General features: G+C 45.6%; 1 protein-coding gene across 1 annotated transcript; it reads right to left on the reverse strand.

The window, feature by feature from the left end:
- Window positions 1-2,480: 2,480 nt before the first annotated feature.
- vangl2 (VANGL planar cell polarity protein 2) lies at window positions 2,481-18,933 on the reverse strand. The gene is made up of 8 exons (XM_062516643.1): window positions 18,202-18,933; window positions 14,621-14,874; window positions 14,087-14,210; window positions 10,556-11,163; window positions 7,827-7,963; window positions 7,363-7,498; window positions 6,168-6,414; window positions 2,481-4,946 (listed from the first exon to the last, which is right to left on the reverse strand). The coding sequence occupies exons 2-8, from the start codon at window positions 14,689-14,691 to the stop codon at window positions 4,686-4,688; spliced, it is 1,584 nt and encodes a 527-aa protein (XP_062372627.1). The 5' UTR covers window positions 14,692-14,874; window positions 18,202-18,933; the 3' UTR covers window positions 2,481-4,685.
- Between the last annotated feature and the right edge of the window lie 641 nt (window positions 18,934-19,574).

Below are 19,574 nucleotides of genomic sequence, written 5' to 3' on the forward strand. Positions count from 1 at the left end.
TGTATGTGCATGTTCTGTGTGTGTTCTCTTTCTTTCTCTCTCTCTCTCTCTGTGTCTGTGTTATCTGTGTGTATTCTGTGTGTGTTCTCTCTTTCTCTCTCTCTCTCTCTGGGTGTGCCTGTGTGTGTGTGTTTGTGTGTGTGTGTGTGTGCGTGTGTGTGTGTGTGTGTGCGAGTGTGTGTTTGTGTGCGTGTGTGAGTGTGTGCCTGTGTATGTGTGTTTGTGTGTGTGTGTGTGTGTGCACACGTGCGCGTGTGTGTGTGTGTGTGTGTGTTATCTGATATTGGAGTGACAGTGACGGCAGAGAACACAGTGAACATATACTCAGAGACACATTAAACACACACACAAGCAGACACACACTCACACTAGACAGAGAAGCACTCATACACAAAAGCAAGCGCACACATGCACACACTCATTTACATACATAAAAGTTGCAGTAGGGATGGAGTAGGCGATGGAAACACAAGCGTGATTGATATTTGCGGAGAGAATGTGCAGGACTGAGCGGCGGTCATATTGTGTATCGCTTTGCGGTACATCTAGTTTTATTTTGTATGTGCAGAATGCAGATGTCATGTTGGTATGCCAGAGCCTGAGGGATTGCTCCATATGTAAGATATTAATTAGTTCTAGAATGAGGAAAGATTTTCCTGTGTATTTTTCTTAAGTTTATTTTATCACTGTCCAGTAAACTGGGAAGTCACCGTATCTCTTGCTGCAGATGAAACTGATCAGGATCAGTCTGTGGCCGCCCCCACAGACACATTTGTCTAGACCCGTTTAGGTCACTGTTATCACTTCCTTTCCAATTAATTCAAAGCTTTGTTTTTGTTCAACGACTTTGTTGCCCAACCTTGTGACCTTCTCAGCCACCACAAACCTTTCCAGTCGACCATCACCTGCACTGTTTTAGCGGACTAAGAGCCACAGAAGGCTGTTTTAGCCCAGCACATTTATTTCTGGTGGAGGGTCAGCAACAGAATCTTCTTTTGGGTGACTCCATAATAAGGGTCCTTAATAAATATCAAACTAGTCATTAACTTTTTCATTAACTATTAGCCTGTTTGATGCTCATTGAGCTCAATGCAAATCAAACAGGCTAATAGGCCTACTGGAAAAAGCACCATGCCCATCTCTAGCTATAGTGAAAGGTATGTGATTATTTTAATTCCAACGGCCAAGGGAACTTTATCAGGATGCATAATATCCTGGATCCATGAAATAGCTGGCCTTCACAAATTCCCATAGGGTTACATAGGGGGTAAAATACTTCCTTCCCCTAGCATTTAAGGAACAAAGAAATTTGGTCTGATTTTTACTCATTTTTTTTAATTAAGATCATTGTCAAATTATGATTTTATATTCCTGTTTTAGCATGGTATCAAATACATGTGCTCCCCACTGTATATTACTATCAGTATGGGTCTCTCACACTGGAAATGAATGATCACCAGGTCCACAAAGGTCCTCGATAAAACAAAACAGGCAAAGCTGAAAGATGTAGCAAATTTATGCGAAAACTACACTAAAGATTATGATTATGTTTCTACACCATGGGAATTACAGCCCGTATACAGTAAACCTTTTATTGTCAGTATGCATTTTGGGTAAATGTTCCACAGGGAGTCTCCATAGGGCATTTAGCAAAGCACATGGACATACATTTACAAATAATTGTGTAAACTAATTCATCTTTTTTCTATTTTACCCACAGCTTCACAAGACCTGGTGCTAGTGCCTCAAGTGACTTTAGAGGACTAAAATGTGGTCAAAGATGTTTGTAACCTGGTAGAAAGAAAACAAACTGTGTTCTAGCCTCTCAGTGCTTCGCACATTTTTTTCTGATGTCTCTCTGGGGGGCGGGGGTGATTTCACTACAACCACCATAGCACCCACCTAGGTGATGCAGCACGCATACCTTGCACCAGAATGCTCACCACACACAGCTCGAGAGAAAGGAAACTAGTTAACCCTTTTACGGCGTTCAGTTGTCACTCAGCCAATGTTCCCGGGTCTGGGGGACCCACCACATTGTAAGGCTTTCAAATCAATACAGCCAATTTATGTAAAACATACTTAACATATATTTACTTTAGCTCAATTACCAATGATATAGACATCATTTATGGTTCACATTTGCCGTTTACAATGCCCCTGAGAGATCACATTTAGGCCTGTCTGTAATCAGTGTGTTCCACTGTTATGCTAGCCTGGCTCCGCCCCTCTACATATATACTTCAATACTCAATTTTTATTTTCCTTTGGTAAGAGTCTGGATATTTCCAGGCTACTGCTATACTGGAACTACATTTTATTTGAATTTAAATTTGAAGGAACCGTGTCACAGTCCACAGTTGTTTAATTTTAAGTTATTCATGGATTCTGGATAAAGAGGAAAGACATGTATTGGGACAACACCTAACAGGACCGCTAGATTGAGTCGGACTCCACTAACGAAAAATAGAGAGACAGCATAGATGAGAATCATTTATTAAAAAGGCTTAACAATTTAGTTCTAAAATTATCAAATAAAAAAAAGGAATTCCTCACACAATAAAAAGAAAATCTACAAATCTCTTTACAACACACCATACTTTTTGTACTTTAAAGAAAACAAAGATGTTAAAGGCTTAGCTTCATTTTAAGACATCAGATTGATAAAAATGAGGCAAACAAATACAAAAAATACAAAAACTTCATTAACTATGCGCATGCACCGGCTCTAAGAATGAAATTGCAAGTTTGTTTTTTATTTTCTGCACAGGATTACTTTTCCAATGTTCAGTTTTCAAAACACTACATAACTGTATAAAAACTCCAGCTCCAGCCTCATAAGTATAAAAAACAGACAAACAAAAAAAATCTTTCAACGGTTATATACAAAAGGAAGAGCGAGAGGGAGAAGGGGGGGTCTACAGTGTCTCAGAGCTGCCAAACAGTGCATACACACGTCTCTTTCTGCTCAGTATGAAAAGAGGAAGCCAAAGCAGTTATTGGTTCCTGTGAACTTTAAGGCAGAAATGCATACTTGCAGTGCATTCCGAAAACAAACAAGCAAAAACAATGCCAACAGATGCCTTGGGCCGCTACTTTTTTTATTTTCCCACAGACTGACGTCCCTGCCATGTCATGTCAGCTGGAGACAAAAGCCAATGCTACATAGGGGTTGCTAGTGTGTGTTGCATACGTGTTAGGAGTGTGTACGTGGTGTGGTTAGGAGGATGTCGTGTTGTCAGGATAACTTAACGGTCACTGGTCACAATGACATGGTGACCAAAAAAAAGAGGTGTTTTTGGCACTGCTGACAACCTAACCAACAGTTAATCACACGCGCTTATGCACACAAGGCTACATGGAGTAGTTCGTTTTGCTTGTTAGCATGTAGAAGATACAAAAAGGATAGAATACCATGCTCTTCTGCTTCCCAACAGTTTATGTCCACCATATCTCCTTCACATTTTCACAACAGTTTCCTCCACAGTGCATAGTGTCATCCCGTTGGGGGGAGGCAAGGGAGTATATCATGGGTGGAACCATTTTCTGTGATCATGCTTCTTAGAATTCACACAGTCATTTTACGGACAAGGGTGAGAAAAAAAATTGCCGATGCTTAAAAAAAAAAAAAAAACAGGTCGCACATTCAGTTAGCAGAGATATTTTTAAAAATGTTGATGCATACAGAATAAGTAGTACAGACAAGACGCTGCAAGACATTCAAGCCTCGCTCCACAGCAAAGAACGGGGTGGGGGTACAACTTTGACAGCCCTCTTGGTCAGTGTGAAAACTGGTGAGACACAGTCCCGATGGACCGATGATATGATGGAGCACTTTTTTAGTGTTTTTGATTGTTCAAACTCCTTCGATTAAAAAAAAAAAAAAAAAAAAAAACATGAAATAAAAAATAAAAGTAAAAGGAACATTAACCTTATCCTTATGAAGCATGATATCAAGCGTAGGTGCCTTAACAGATTGTTCTTTGTCTTTTTTTTTTTTTTTTCAAAAAAGCATTCACAGTTTCCAGGTAGTGTCAAAGAGATGTGAAGTGGAAGTCCAGCTTGATCCAAAAAGTGTCATGACGCACTAAATACATTTCTGAATAACGAAATTGCGGAATGGTAAACAGTATGAGCTGTTGGTTCCAGTCAGAGCGGAACTCTTCAAAGGGTATTGGGTGTTGTTGATCTAATGTACTTTGTGATTTCTTGTATTGTTGTTTTTGTTGTTGTTGTTGTTTTAGTGTTGGAATAACAGTGATGTCAGTCAGCATAGAGGAAATACACTAAAATCACCCAGTCTTTGTGTCGCCTGGAAAAGGTCAAATCTGAAGACACTAAGGACCAAACTATGAGCTTATGGAGATTCCCCAGATCAGCTGGAGAGACTTAAAAAAAATGGTCCCCTGAAAAGGGAGAAAGTCACTGGAAGATAAAAAATAATGAAGAAATAAAATCTATGAGAAATGCTGTGATGTTAAGTCGGAGTTGAAGAGTGGTTCTATCCCTCTACATCCACTCAGATTTCCTCCTTTCTTTGTCGTCACTGTACGCCAATTTCACTCCTCAAACTCCTCACTCTTTTCTACTTATCAGCTCTCTCAATCCCTCCATCCACCCCCTCAACCTTGTGACGATCTCCTCCTTCCTTTTTCTCTCCTGCTCTCTCTCTTTCTTTCTCTGTCTCAAACAGAGGTTTCGGACTGCAGCCGCATCACAAACTTGTGACTCTTGGGGTCGATGAACTCCTCCCCCAGGTTGAGGAACGGGAGCGGCGTCACGGTGACGACCAAGGCAAAGTCGAGGCGGCGCAGCGAGAAGACTTGGCCCTGGCGCAGGGCGCTGGTCACGGGCTCCTCGCTGACCAGCGTCCACTGGCGCCCTCTGCCGTTCTCACGCTGGTACTGCAGAGTGGGCCCAGGACTGAGGTACCGCTCCAGGAAGGCCTGAGAGGGGGAGAGGGAGAGGAAGAGAGAGAATAACAGATAAAAGAAAATAGGTGAACAGGAGAACATAGGAGAACAAGACTTAAAGTGATTCCTGCAATGTTGTGGGTACTCAGTAATGGGTAATAAAAAAACAAGTTAATTCAAAATGGTATAACTCAAGTAAACCAGAATCCTCTTTCGAAATCAAGTTATCCATTATTTAAAGATCATGCACGCATGACATCTGTTTGGTGGCGATGTTGTACAGGAAGCTTTTTGTCGTCATTTGGCACATGTCTCTTTTTACTGTTCATAAAGGTGGAAATATAGAAGTCACACCATCAACACGCTCTAACTGTATGTCAAACATGTTTTTCTGTCTTGTATAAGCAACCGCCCTTCCGTTGATCATTTCGAAAATCTTTAAGGAAGTTGTGAAATTTTTGAACTGCAGCACTCCTCTTTCACTTCCTCTTGGGCCATGTTTTACACAAAGGCTATCGGGCTTGACTGACAGGCACCCTTTTGTTTCAATGGCCAACGCTACGCTAGCTGTTTCAGCCTAGGAAGGAGAAGAAAACGAAACAATGGCCAAATTAAAGGTTCGCAGGTTTCAGTTTTGTCCTCATAACTATGAACAACCCAGAGTAACTTTAAGGGGAACTATGTAAACGAAACAATGGCCAAATTAAAGGTTCACAGGTTTCAGTTTTGTCCTCAAAATTATGAACAACCCAGAGTAACTTTAAGGGGAACTATGTAAGGTTTTTTTGGGCTTAATTTGCCGTAACTTAACAGCTTCAGAGTCATTGGAGTGGTATTATGACTTTCCAGGTAAAATGGTCGTCACTTCTCCTTATAGTGGCTGTGAGTGAAGCGGGTGGCTTGCTGGTTTTTCCAGTCAGAGAGCCTTGTGGTCTCACGCTGTAACGAATTGCTTTACAGCCCTACACACATACATGGCATACAGGCACTGGCTAGAGAAAAAACGTGAAAAGACGCAGAAAGCGAGTAAACTGTTGTCGAGCGAGGAGTGTCATAAAATATATACTCTTAAACTGTTGGGGGAGCTCTGTAGAGAAAACTGCGAGCAAAAAGCGAAGAAACTGTCAAAACTGCATATAATAGGGTTCCTTGAAATCCTACACATACAGGCTGCACATACACACGATCGCAAAATAATTCAGTCGGGCAGCGAGCAGCAACTCGCTGGGCGCGTTTTAGCGGCCGGCGCCTTACCTTGGGCGTCATGTTGTGGGTGATGCAGAACTGCAGGTGGGCGATGATGCTCTCCATGCTGTGGTAGGGCTGCTGCCGCGTGGTGCGCAGGTACTTCTGCATGGCCCGGGCCATGGGCGCGAAGATGGCCTGCGCCGCCTCCCGCGGGTCCATCACCTCGCGCGGGTGCTTGGGCGACGAGGCCGCGGGCTCGTCCTCCTGCAGCCGCTTGATGTGGGTGAAGGCCTCCTCTACTGCCACCACCAGTCTAGGAGGAGAAAAAAAAGTATAAATAAAGTAACTCATAGTTTGCAGACACTTTTATCGAAAGTGGTTATGCTACCTAAGCTCCACCACTCCCAAAAGGAGGTGCAGGAGAGCTAGGAGAGGCACAGTGGTGATGATGAGTTGGCTACTGTAAATACAAGTCACTACATAACTTTAGGATAGTTAGGGGACAGTGGTGTTAATATTAACTAAAGGACTAGAAGTTTAGTGAGTGTTTGTTTATAAAATATATCATGGGGCTCAGTTTTCTTCTAATCAACACTGTAAATATTTAATGAGGAAATACTTTATTTCTCTAGTAGGTTATCTTGACCCGTTTGTGCAGGTGTATGTGCCCAGACATGCAAAGAAACAGTTACTTTTAAAACACAATGGCACTTAACTGTGCACCAACACTGAAGGAATTAATTGTAAAAGTAGCTGAAGCAGAATTGAGGTGAGGATACGCTAACGATGAAGATGAGGTATCCTTCTCAGTGTATAGGTGTTACCCTAACTGCAGTGCCTAGAAACTGATGCAACTGCCTTCAGCAGTGTATAGAAGATAAACGAACTGAAAGTGCAGGGGCTCCTTTCTCCCCCTACCCTTGTACACAAACAGGTACAGGCCTGTACACTCAAGCACTCCACCACAAAACACCTTCACTCACACACATGCACACATATAGCCACAGACACACACATGCAGACATACACCCACAGACACACCCACACTGACACACAGAAACTGACCCACACACAGTCAGACAGACAGAGACCCACCCACACAGGCAGAAAAACAAACACACACACACACACACACACACACACACACACACACACAAACACCACAAAACACCCTCACAAATACACACATGCAGACACATACCCACAGACAAACCTGCACTGAAACTGACCCACACACACACACCCACAAACCGACACACACCTGGCCTTGCGCTTGCGGACGCGGCGCTCCATCTCGGCCTCCTCGTAGTAGTACTCGTTATGGGAGTTGTCCCGCCTCCGTGCCGCAGCGGCGATCATGGCCCGCGACTGGCCAGTTGAGTTATTGGTGGTGTTCTCTGTCAATCAATACGAGAGCGGTGCGATCAATGGCATGGAGCCAAGGGAATTACACAGGATTGATACAGCACTTTCACAGACAATGACAAGGGGCGAGGGTGACCCAGAGGTCAACGAGCCAGAAAAGGTCAGACAAAGGGGAAGACAGCGGGAGAGAGAGAGAGAAAGAGACATATAGAATGAGAGTGGGAGAGAGAGAAAGAGACATATATAGAATGAAGGAGGAATTGAGAGAACTTCAGATGGAAAGAGAAAGAGAGAGAGATGCAGACGTCTGGATGAATTAGGGAACATGTGGAGGCGGACAGACAGGAATTCAACTCTCACCTTCTCCAAGTGAGTAGACTTTGAAGCCAGACATTTTTTTGGACAGGATGGACTTGGGCAGGTTGAGCAACGCCGGGTTGTAGACAGGGAAGTCGCTGTAATACTGGTCAAGGACCCACACAGCTGCACGCTGGATGCTACAAACAAACAAAATGGCAGGTGTCAATTTGCATTAGTGTCAGCCATCTTAATTATCATCGGCATCTACAACCTACAGTGGTGGTGTGTAGTTGCTACAGCTCAAGAACCGATTGCTATCCTTTATTTTTACAATGACTCATAATACATAACACATGCATAATCAGAGATCATTTCTCAGAGTTGAGAATCATTTCTGCCCAGAAAATAAATGATCATCAATATCTACTTAATTACCAAGTCATTTCAAAAGAGGAGAGGCCCAATGAGTTTCAAAGTTATGGCATTGCTTCCACCTAGTGGTAAAACTGGAGGACAGCAACTTCACTGATAAAAACCCAGGCATAGCCATCAAGCAATCATCAAACAGCCAGGCTGTAGGAATTTCAGTGCCAGTAAGATATAGGCTAGTGTACTGTTACCAGTGCTTTATAAACTGGTTGTTTCAACAGTTTAAGAGTAAGACACAGCTGTGCATCGACTTAAATGTAAATACAGTCTTGAAGAACCTTGAAGAAGCTTTTGTTTATTTGCTGCAAAACAATCAGAAAACCAGTGGCACGATTTGAAGACAAATCATGAACAAACATGGGAGCCGCCAGCTAAGGGAGTATCTAGGTTAATGTCAATATTTGACTAAAACTCACTAGACAGCAATTACCAGTTACCACGTGAGATTACCAATCTTTTCCATGAGATAATTAATTTATTACTAATTGTGTATCGAGTGAGCTTATATAAAACAAAGTAATTAATATTTTACGTAAGCTAATTACTTGACTACTAATTGCTCATTGATTTCTTTGTGTAGCCTAATTCATCGATCAGCGATGAGGAGTTATAGTGACAGTGAGAGGATGCTGCTGGTATAAGGTTTGTGATTGCTGAGGTCTGACTCCGAACACAGTGCTCTCGGGAGACTGATCAAGACACTAGACACCCCCACACCCACACGAGGGCATATCCAGTGACCGCTCAACCTCAGGAGACACAAAACAATGAGATCAGAGGTCTTTGCCAAGACCTGCCCTTTTTCTAGTTCGTTACCAAAGAGACGCACACACACAAACACACACACACACACACACACAAACCAGGAAATGTGTATCAATTAACTTGGTGTCATATGAACCGAAAAAGCGAAAAAGAGGACTCCTTTTTCTAGCTAATTATATCACGTCCGTGATGACCTTAGGAACTCAAACCTCTCGCTTCTCCCTTGTTTTTACCACCTGAAAAGCCGGTCGAAATAAAACTCGCCATCTGCCCTCTGTCCACACACGGACACCAATTTGTGTTGGAGTGAGTGTCTGGCACCAACACTTTAACTTCATTTCTTTGTAATCTCCTCGCCTGCATAGTTTCTCAATCACCAGGTCTGGGCTGCATGATTGTAAAGTATGACCCAATTTCAGTCTCTCTCCCTCTCCCTCTATCCAGCTCCCATCTAGCAGCACAAACACCACACACACACACACACACACACGGTTAGCACTGTAGCAGCTTGCACCACTGGTGGTAGGCAGGCAGGCAGGCACACGTACCCGAAAGCACACACAGCAGTCTAACATAAATCTTATTTTGTGTCCCTTCCAACATTCACACTCATATTTTTACCCATTCAACACAAATGCACACTGCCTCTATTGTTACCCCTCGCACACACAAGTACACACACACACACGTACGTCAGATACTGTGCAATTTTGGCCCGAACTTAGTCAGACCCAACAATCTGTAGAATTGGACCAAATTCCCGTCCGATTTGTCATGCAGTTTGAGCTGGCTCGCGAAGATGCAACAATCAACATTCCAGCTCTGGACCGATCGAGTTGGATTTCTGGCATGTCACCCTTCCCGCACAGAGAAGCACACACACACAAACACACACACGCACACACACACACACACACAGGGTGCCTCTCAACCTCTCTCTTTGATCCTTGGTCCTCCAGACTCGTTCCCACTGATCTATAACCAACACTGGATAGACTATCCCATTTTTGCCGCCCCATCATTCTTTATGTAGATCAGTGAGGACGAGAACCGAGGAAGGAAGGGAGGATGTATAAAAAGCCGAATGAGCGGCACCCGCACACACATCCCCTCCCTCGCTCACCTGAGGTGTCCCACGTTGTAGAAGCGGCTGCGTCTGTTGTTACCCCTGCGCACACACGCACACGCACACGCACACGCGCACACACACACGCACCCTCCCGCACTCACCTGAGGTGTCCGACGTTGTAGAAGCGGCTGCTTCTATTGTTACCCCTGCGCACACACGCACACACACACACACATACACACGCACACGCACACACGTGCACACACGTGCGTGCACATACACATCCCCTCCTTTGCTCACCTGAGGTGTCCGACGTTGTAGAAGCGGCTGCTTCTATGGTTACCCCTCGCGCACACACGCACACACACACGCACACACACACGCACACACACACACACACACACGCGCCCTCCCGTGCTCACCTGAGGTGTCCGACGTTGTAGAAGCGGCTGCTTCTATTGTTACCCCTCGCACACGCACGCGCGCACACACACGCGCGCACACACACACCCCCTCCCGTGCTCACCTGAAGTGCCCGACGTTGTAGAAGCGGCTGGCCCCGTCGGTGGTGCGCACCACCTTGAGGCAGAAGGCGGGCTGTAGCTGCCGCACCTCCAGCAGCACCAGCGCCAGGTACTGGATGAAGAGCAGCGCGTCCACCAGCGACGCCGCGTAGCCCACGATGCCGCGGTAGTCGCGCTCGCGCGGCTCCAGCACGCGCACGCCGTAGAAGAGCCAGTAGGACGCCACGAAGAGGAAGAGCAGCGCGGCGAGGAGGCCGCGGAAGACGAAGAGGCGCGGCAGCGAGGCGCGCGGCGGCCGCAGGAAGAGCGCCCACGACGACAGCGCCAGGACGAGGAGCTTGAACGCCAGCGAGACGTAGAGGCCCTCGCAGGGCACGCCGCACGGGTCCAGCTGCTCGCGCCACAGCAGCTGCGGCAGCAGGAGGAAGGCGAGCGGCGTGAGGAGGGCGAAGAGGCCCAGCGCGCCGCTGAGGGCCGGCCCGGCGAAGCGCCGACACTCGAGCGGCGAGGAGTCCTCCAGCTCCTTGGAGGCGCGCGTCAGGTCCTCGTTGGAGACGCTGTGCTCCGACGTGCCGGTCACCACCGTGGTGGTCTCGCCCCAGTTGTCGTCCTGATGGAGAGAGAGGAAGGAGAGAGAGAGAGAGAGAGAGAGAGAGAGAGAGAGAGAGAGAGAGAAAGAGTTAGTAATCCCCATGGAGAGAATAAATATTATTTTATAATTGGCTGGTAGGGGAGAGGGCTAATTCTGTGTATTGATTGATCTGGTAAAAAACAGCTGAATCAGCTTCCCATATTGATGATTTTTTGAATGGTAACTACAACAACCACTGTAAACAATGGATGAAATAGGAAGATGGAACAATGGAATGAACCATAGCTGATCATTTACCGTTGTCATTGTCAGTAACAAAAGAAAATAGTGTGCTATTTACACTGAACTGCAAGTTTCCTTTGTGTACTATAAATCCATGACTATCGCCTACCTACCGGTACATAACATAACATACGAGTGGCTACCGGGGGGGATAAGCAGGATAACGCCCCTCAAGGTGTTCCCATAAACAGAGTTAATGGACGATGAGCAGGGGTTCTTTAGCTCCACCTCATCTCTTAATTGCTTATATCGGGACACCTTGGCGGCCATTAACCCTTACATAAAGGGGGAGAGAGAGAGGAGGAGAAAAGGACAGCTGTAGACAGAGAGTCAGAGAAAGAAAGACACAGAGCAGGCATAAATGGAAAAAGTAGGAGAGGAGAGGGATCGGGAGAGATAAAATGGCACACATATACAGATAGAGAGAGAGAAGAGACACACATAGATGAAAGGAGAGATACACAGGGAGAGATGAAGTAGTTGGGGAGAGAAGGAGAGAAGTGGGGGATGGGAGGGAGTGAGAGAGAGAGAAAGATGTGAAGTACACTGAAAAACAGAGAGGGACAAAGTGATAGAATGAAAGAATGGATGTGTATGGGGGAAGGGAGAGAGGCAGATATCAATAGGCACAGCAAGTAGGAAAAAAAGGAGTTAGCAGAAAAGATAGCAGAAAGGAGAGAAGAGGGATACGATAGGAAATGGCAACAAGAAAGAAGGAATGGGGTAAAACAGAGAGATGAAAGGCAAGAGATAAGAATGGGGGAAGGGGCAAGAGAGAAAGAGGAAATAATTAATTAGCATCGCTCCAGGTCTTAACATGATCCTGCATATTAAAGACAGGATTTTGAGCAAAGGAAACAAAAAAACAGAATAGTGTGGAACCCTAATGATGATTAATCCGGTTATATTTTTTCGTACGGTAAAGATACGCATTTCATCTCTAGCAAAATGCTTGGTTCTCTAGAAGAAAAAAAATACTCATCCTATGTTATCTAAGAAATGTTGCCATAATGCGTAGACCCAATACGGTGAGGCTGTTTATATTTTCCTATCACTATCAGGCTATTTATTTTCATGCCACTGGCCCTCGCAAAATCAGTTCAACCCAAATCTGACCTCCCTCCCAGTGCAAGTGGCTGGATGATTTGATGCCACTGATGATTGATGTGATTGGATATGTGAGTTTTAACTGGGGCAATTCAAGGCCGGCTGTGGGTCTTATGACAGTTGAGCCGTAGCAAGGCCACTGCCCAGCTAACTGAATTACGTCTCGGCTGGAATGGAAGACATGTACACCTGATGCCCCTGAGAATCTGTGACGAATTAGAACATGGCACACACATGCATACTTTATATACACACACACACACACACACACACAGCCGAGGCGCCAGCATTCGGGCATGTTTGGTCATGCTTTTAACAAGGCTTCGCTCTAGATTCCTTGAATGCCATACACAAAAACACGCACACGTAGACAGCGATTAAACTCTGATACTACATGAAACCCGGAGGCCCCCTCATTTGAACACAAGATCAAGCCTCGCATATCAGCGTCTCTCCACTGTACGAGAGTCACCCAAGAGAGCCTTGGCCCCAGCATAAAGCCTCCACACCGGCACACTGCCATCTTACGCTCCCAGAGAGAGTGACGGAGATTAATGAAGTGGCGCAGGAGATTAATGATCTGTGCCGATATAAAAAGCCTTCCTAAAAAGAGAACGGCACAGAATAGAAGAAAAGAAGGGATTGAGAGGAGAAAGGAGAGAGTCTGAAGGAGAAGGAGAGAGAGGGAGGGAGGGATAGAGGGATGGATGACCGTGGAGGAGGAGAGGGAGGAGAGGAGGCGGAGAGAGGAGGAAATGAGGCAATAACGATTAAGCGGAGATAAAAAATGACTGACATTAGGAACACAGGGCTGGAGCGTGCACTGCTCAATTAGAGGAGGAGGGAGATTTATGAGTTTGGATGGAAAAACAGACGGGATGGAGTAGGAATGCAAGAGAGAGAGAGAGAGAGAGAGAGAGAGGACAACCTCTGAGGGGTGTGGGGGGTTTAAAGGCTGACTTTCCATCTCTCATTCTCCATATTAAGAGATGCATCTGGTTGGAAATGTCATGGGCCAGAGTGCTTCCTGATTGTATTTGTGAAGACACTCATGCAGTGGAAACCAGGCAAATGGAGAGCCGCTGGTTTGCCTACGAACATGAGAGACCGTGCGTGCGTGTCTGTAGGTGCCTCTCATTTAGAGTTTATACGTCCTCCCTCGCTCCTCGGGCCTCGATCATCACTGATCTACATAAAGAATGATGGGGCGGCAACAATGATAGTATATCCCTTCGTCTATCTTTCTTTATGTAGATCAGTGAGGATCGAGGCCCGAGGAGCGAGGGAGGACGTATAAACTATAAATGAGAGGCACCCTCTGTGTGTGTGTGCGCGTGTGTTGTCCATGTGCGTATGTGTGAACGTGTCTCAAACTATCCACTTCTAACAGTGTCGTGGTGTGACCCAAATTTCACCGGAGGCCCAGATAGCAAGTCAGCCCTTCCCCAGCAGGGTCTGGTGTCTGACAGGATTATCGCACCATGTCCAGCCACCGCACTCTCGCGGTGTGACCGCTGGCCTACTTAAGACCTAGAGTTGGAGGCATCCTTACCCGGTCATCTCCGCGGGTCGACTCGGTGTCCAGCAGGGGCTCTCCGGGAGCCTGGATAGTGACAGATTTGTCGCCACGGCTACTGCTGTCTCGGCTCTTTGAGCGATGCCGGTCCCTCCGATCCCTGCACACACACACACACACAGAGAGCAAGAGAGGGGGAGAAAAATAAGACAGAGAGATATGGGTGAGTATTTACACATGTATAACCCACTGTGCATGGATACATGAATTGAAAGCATTTGTTTGTCAATAATGCTGATATCGTAATGCTCATTTCTCTCTCGGTTTGTGTGTGTGTGTGTGTGTGTGTGTGTGTGTGTGTGTGTGTGTGATCTTGTTTAGGCTACAGCCAGGTGTTTGGATATGGTGTTGTGGGTTTTATTCCATTCACATCATTTTGGGCATGCTTCTGTGCAAATCTACACACACACACACACACACACACACACACACACACACACACACACACACAAACACACTCTCTCTCTCACACACAAACACACACTCACACACACACACACACACACACACCTGTGTTTGCGGGAGCTCCGCGAGTGGGACGACTTGTAGGAGTAGCCCGAGTACTGCGACTCGTTGTCCATGTCTGGGGCTGGCGGGCGGGGTTTGTGGGCCCCTCCTCCCCCCGTGCCGCCTCCGGCTCCGCCCAGCTGACTCTTGCGCTCGCTCAGGGATTTGGAGGAGAGAGCTAACGGCAGCTTCAGTAACTCCACCTTACTCCTGAGAGAATCTATCTTGGAGGCTGGATGAGAAGAGATGGAGAAGAGCTGAGGGGTGGGAAGGAACGGGGTGAGGGAGAGAGAGAGAGGGGGAAAGGGGAGAAAGGGAGGGAGAGAAAGAGAGTGAGGGAGGGAAAGGGAGGTGTGGAGAGGAGTGAAGAGAGAGAGTGCGAGAGATAGATAGATAGATAGAGTTAGAGAGGTAGATAGAGAGAGAGAGATGAGTGGTAAAGAGTAAAGGGAGAGAGAGAGAGAAAGGGAGGTGTGAAGGGGAGTGAAGGGAGAGAGGGAGAGAAAGAGAGAGAGAGAGAGAAAGAAAGAGGTGTGGAGAGGAGAAGGGAGAGTGTGAAAGAAGGCAGGAGATGCAGATGGAGAAAGACACATGGAATTGGGAAAAAATCACACAAAAAGAGTCAGAAAATGCAGCATTCTTCAATGACATGTGTGCAATACACCTCAAACGATTTATTCAATTTCATTTAAATGACTAATTTGTGTAGGACAACCTTGTGGGATTGTTGGACGGAGAGAATTCCAAGAATAAAAGGGAGTGAATTAGGAGCTAATGGAAACACAAAGGGAGTGCAAAATCAGAATTGAATTTGCCTTCCAATATCAATTTCTGTTTTTATTTATTTTATTTTTTTTGGAGTGCGTCAGCTTTCCTGGATGCAAGAATTTTGTGCAGAGGTGACTAAATGGGTTTCAAACCAGTAGTCACTTTACAACAATACAGTCAGTGTACATTATGTAGTCAAATGAATACTGTTTGAATACCTGTGACTGATAATGTAGTCACACTGATTCCAAAGGCATTTCTCTACACATTTAATTGTATGACAATCCACCCAGCTTTATGGATTAACAGCCAGCTGGAACCCTTTCAGTAGGGAACCATCTCCAATTTATCCCAATCACCTCCTGACACACAAACACATGCTCAGAAGCTCTCTCTCCATCACACACTCACACACACACACACACACACACACAAGGGAGAGAGAGAGCACATTCCCCTGGCATGCCCTGTGGTCTCCGGGGCAACCGAGCTTGTCTGTTACTATAGGGATGAAAAGAGGGTATTGGAGATGGGAAAGGGGTGGGTCGTGTTTCTATGGTGACTCGACCTTTGACCGCAACATGACAACTTTCCTCTTCCTCGTGCAACCAAAATTCAGCAAAGATGCTGACATCTGATCATGTGTGTATGCATGTTTTTTTTATGTGTCAAAGCTTTGCCAAGTGTTAGAGACGGCTAAAATGCTCCTGTTTTAACAGAATAAAGGTGTTAGAGTTCAAATGTGTGAGTGTGTGTGGACATCTAGCATTTCAGTAAACATATCTCTAGATGAGGGACAAATTCATTCTGCATATTTTGTGTCCACGTGCATATCTGGTGGTTTGGACTGGTCTTCTTGCTAACAGCACAGAATGAGTCTTAATTCAATAACCCACTAATAAGAAGCCACCACTTCTCTTTCTATTTCAGAATCCCTTTCTCACTCCATCTTTTCAACTCTCTCTCTCTCTCACTCTCTCTCTACATCTGTAAATGAGTTTCATGTGAGTGTTGGGAATTGGTTTTCTGGAGGCCAACAAAGGAATGAAAACAAACATCCCTGACTAACTCCAGCTCTATAGTATAGACTATAGACAATCCTTCTGAACAACTCATCTCCAGCTCTTGAGTTGTTGAACCAGATGTTCGTATCTTGCGGACTTCAGTTATTGCTGATGTCACCGCTGTGTCCAGCTGGGACTAACTGTGACTTGCTTCCATACACCTCCAGGGCACAGCTGAGAATTCTGCACCGCCATTAATGACATCACCGCACGAGAAACCTGGGTGGCACTCGGGGCCGACAGGGGTCACAATGGGTGGCAATGCGTCTCAGGCTAACCAAAGGTTACAACATTTGGACAGGAGGGGGAAAAACAGCACACTGACAGCTGAACAAAGCTGTGGTTTCACAAATAGGTCTTTTTTTGGGAGAAGGTGGGGTACTTATTGTAACAAAACCAGACTATTACCCCTGGTGTCAAACATGTAACGTTTGGAAAACCGCTTCATGAACCACATTATGCGGTGTATGTAGGTGTGGCAATAGATGTGTTTTGTTGCTGGTGTCAGGTGTGTCTTACAATGCAAATATACTGTTACCTATTATTCAATGTCTTCTCTGACCCATTTGGCTGGACTACCCAATCCTGTCTGGAGAGTCTAATAAGACGTATTGAGGGAAAGAAAAACTCCAACCCAGTGCTATCATTTCGGTAGTCTTTCTGCTAAGAGTTCAATTTAAGGCCTAACTGAAGAAATGGACACAGTTGAACAATTAAGTACAGTAGCCAGATTGCTATAGCATTTCTTTGGCTTATTGTGGCAATACAATAGGCTAGTCCAACAGCCTACACTGCATTCAATCTGGTTCTAGGCGTACAGTATGGACTGCTTCTTGTAACTAAATGGGTAGGGCTATGCTGCAGGCCTGAATGATTCTCTTCACTGTTCTGAAAGACTGACCAAAGCACGTTCATAACTGTGGAAGCACCAGACTTGCTCTCCATGGACGAAAATCATTCTAGTGAAAATCGAGCCCGAGGCTTCAAGGCCTTCACTTGGCTGACACAGTAACCCTAATCCCACTCGCCCACATTACAGCAGCCTGGACTACAGGAGTATCAACCACAGGTAAAGGGAAAAGTGATATATTTGTAAGTTTTCCCATCCTGGGCCACAGTAATTCCGACACTAAACTCATTGAAACGAGAGAAAAAAAATGGCAAGCCAGACAATGCAACTGTAACATATTGTTACAAAGTATCGTTGGTCGGGCGTGCTTCTCGGCACTTCATTTGCAAGTGACTGCTCCTAAATCAACATGAGAACCGACAACTCTGGGAACATGTATAGCCTATGAATGGGCCCATGGCCTAAGAATGCATTAAGTTTTCTGACTGCCACTTCCTGATGCATAATTTACCAAAAGAAGTATATTCCAACTGAGTTATAGAGGAAGGTAGTAGGCTAGGGTGAGGATATTGTCTATAGGGGGGATCATTTGGTTAGACCGACGCGCAAAAAGAGTAACCTACATATGCCGAGATATGGCTTGATTATAATCTTCAATCCCACGTCTGCACTTCACTGAATTTGGCGTGATTTCCCCCACAAACGGCTCAAACGCGACAGAGTCCATTAGTGCCACCTTAGCAGAGGATGAATAGCCTATAATCAGTCTTTTGAAACGGCGGTCTATGGAAACTGCTTTATCTTACGCAAATAGCCTAATAGAAATCTTAGGTTCTATACCTCTTACCAAAGAACATCTATTTCATGCTTTTGATGTTAGTGAATCCATGGAACGCACTTACCCTTTCTCCAAGTCGTTCTCCAGTCAATTGAGGGATAGTGCGGTTGCCACACAAAGAGGGATCCTAGCACAACTGTTGTGGCAAAAAAGGGTTGAGGGAAAATCTTTCTTTGGGAATTCGTTGTGCCGGGTAAATAGAAGCGTTGTAATTTTCAGTCGTTGCGCATTTACATCAAACCACATGCGAAATATATCCCAGATTCATCTACACAATACAAAGGCCATTATACGCATCCCAGTCTTGGTGTCCGCAGCGGTAGGCTACTCTGCCCAGAGTCCTGCTGCGTGTGTGAATACTATCATTCATCACCCAAATGCCTGCGAGACAGCGAACCGCTTTGCCGGTGAACAAAAAAAATAGCTGGAAACGTGATTTGGAGTGCAATTCAGTGCGTTGGAATTTTGGTCACCTGGATAAAAGCCACGAGCGATGTTACCGAAATAGTTTGGGTTGTTAGTTCCTCGTTAATGGCCGCAACAATACGTCGTGGGCTTGGGCATATTCCTACTGTTTCTTCCCAAAACTCGCACCCTGCATGTCGAGGGCAGAGTGCAAAATTCCAAGGAAGCGCAAAACTAGATCCAGTTTTCCTTTTGGTCGTGTTTCCAAGCAGTGCAATTACGGGATACAAAAGTTCTGATTCTCGTCGACCAAATGGAGTCGGTTACCCCTCTATTATTATACAAACTCACATATTTCCGTCTCTGCTTCATTCAAACACAGGCTACAGCGCCTCCCAGCCCCCGATCAATGGCCCCTTCCTCCCCCACGCTTCGCGCAGTGCTCCGCCTCCAAAAACTCCTCACAGACAACTAACCCCCCTTCCCTCCCTCCCCTCCCTCCCCTAACTCTTTTCAGTCTCGCTGCTCGCCCTTTCACAATACTGATATTGATCTTCACTTTCTAAGCCTTCCTCTGCCGACTGCCGAGCTTCTATTTTCCACAGGCTTTTGTGAGTGGTCGAACAACATGGTGGGGCCAAACTAAAGCACAATTATCTGGATAGGGCCCGGTCTACCTATAGCGTAGGCCTACGTGACCAGAGTTCACTATAGATGCTGATTCCGTTTTGATGGTTAAAAGCGACGCGCAGACACACCCATCTAAAGAAAACAATTGAAAGGCCGTTCTTTGGCATACACAATAGCCGTGGCCGTTTTCTGCTCGTTTACCCAAAAGGCACGAAACCTGAGACCAAAGCCATAATGGCCTAATGCTTATTTACATCCTCTTCATCCCTGACCAGAATGTTGCACCAAAAGACCATCTAATTTAATCAATCGTAGCCTACGTCTGACAACAAAGTCGAATACACAGGCACACATTCTGAAATTAAGTCTGAAAAGCTATGCCACGACCCATTACTAAAGGGA

This window comes from Sardina pilchardus, chromosome 16 (genome assembly GCF_963854185.1).
Source record: "Sardina pilchardus chromosome 16, fSarPil1.1, whole genome shotgun sequence".
Classification (NCBI taxonomy): domain Eukaryota; kingdom Metazoa; phylum Chordata; class Actinopteri; order Clupeiformes; family Clupeidae; genus Sardina; species Sardina pilchardus.

Bases quoted from the DNA above. Each gene is read 5' to 3' on its own strand.
- vangl2 (XM_062516643.1), bottom strand. From the start codon at position 14,691: ATGGACAACGAGTCGCAGTACTCGGGCTACTCCTACAAGTCGTCCCAC. The intron at 11,164-14,086 runs GTAAGGATGCCT...TCTCTCCATCAG, and splicing joins CGACCCGCGGAGATGACCGG to GACGACAACTGGGGCGAGAC. The intron at 7,499-7,826 runs GTGAGAGTTGAA...ATTGATTGACAG, and splicing joins AGTCTACTCACTTGGAGAAG to AGAACACCACCAATAACTCA.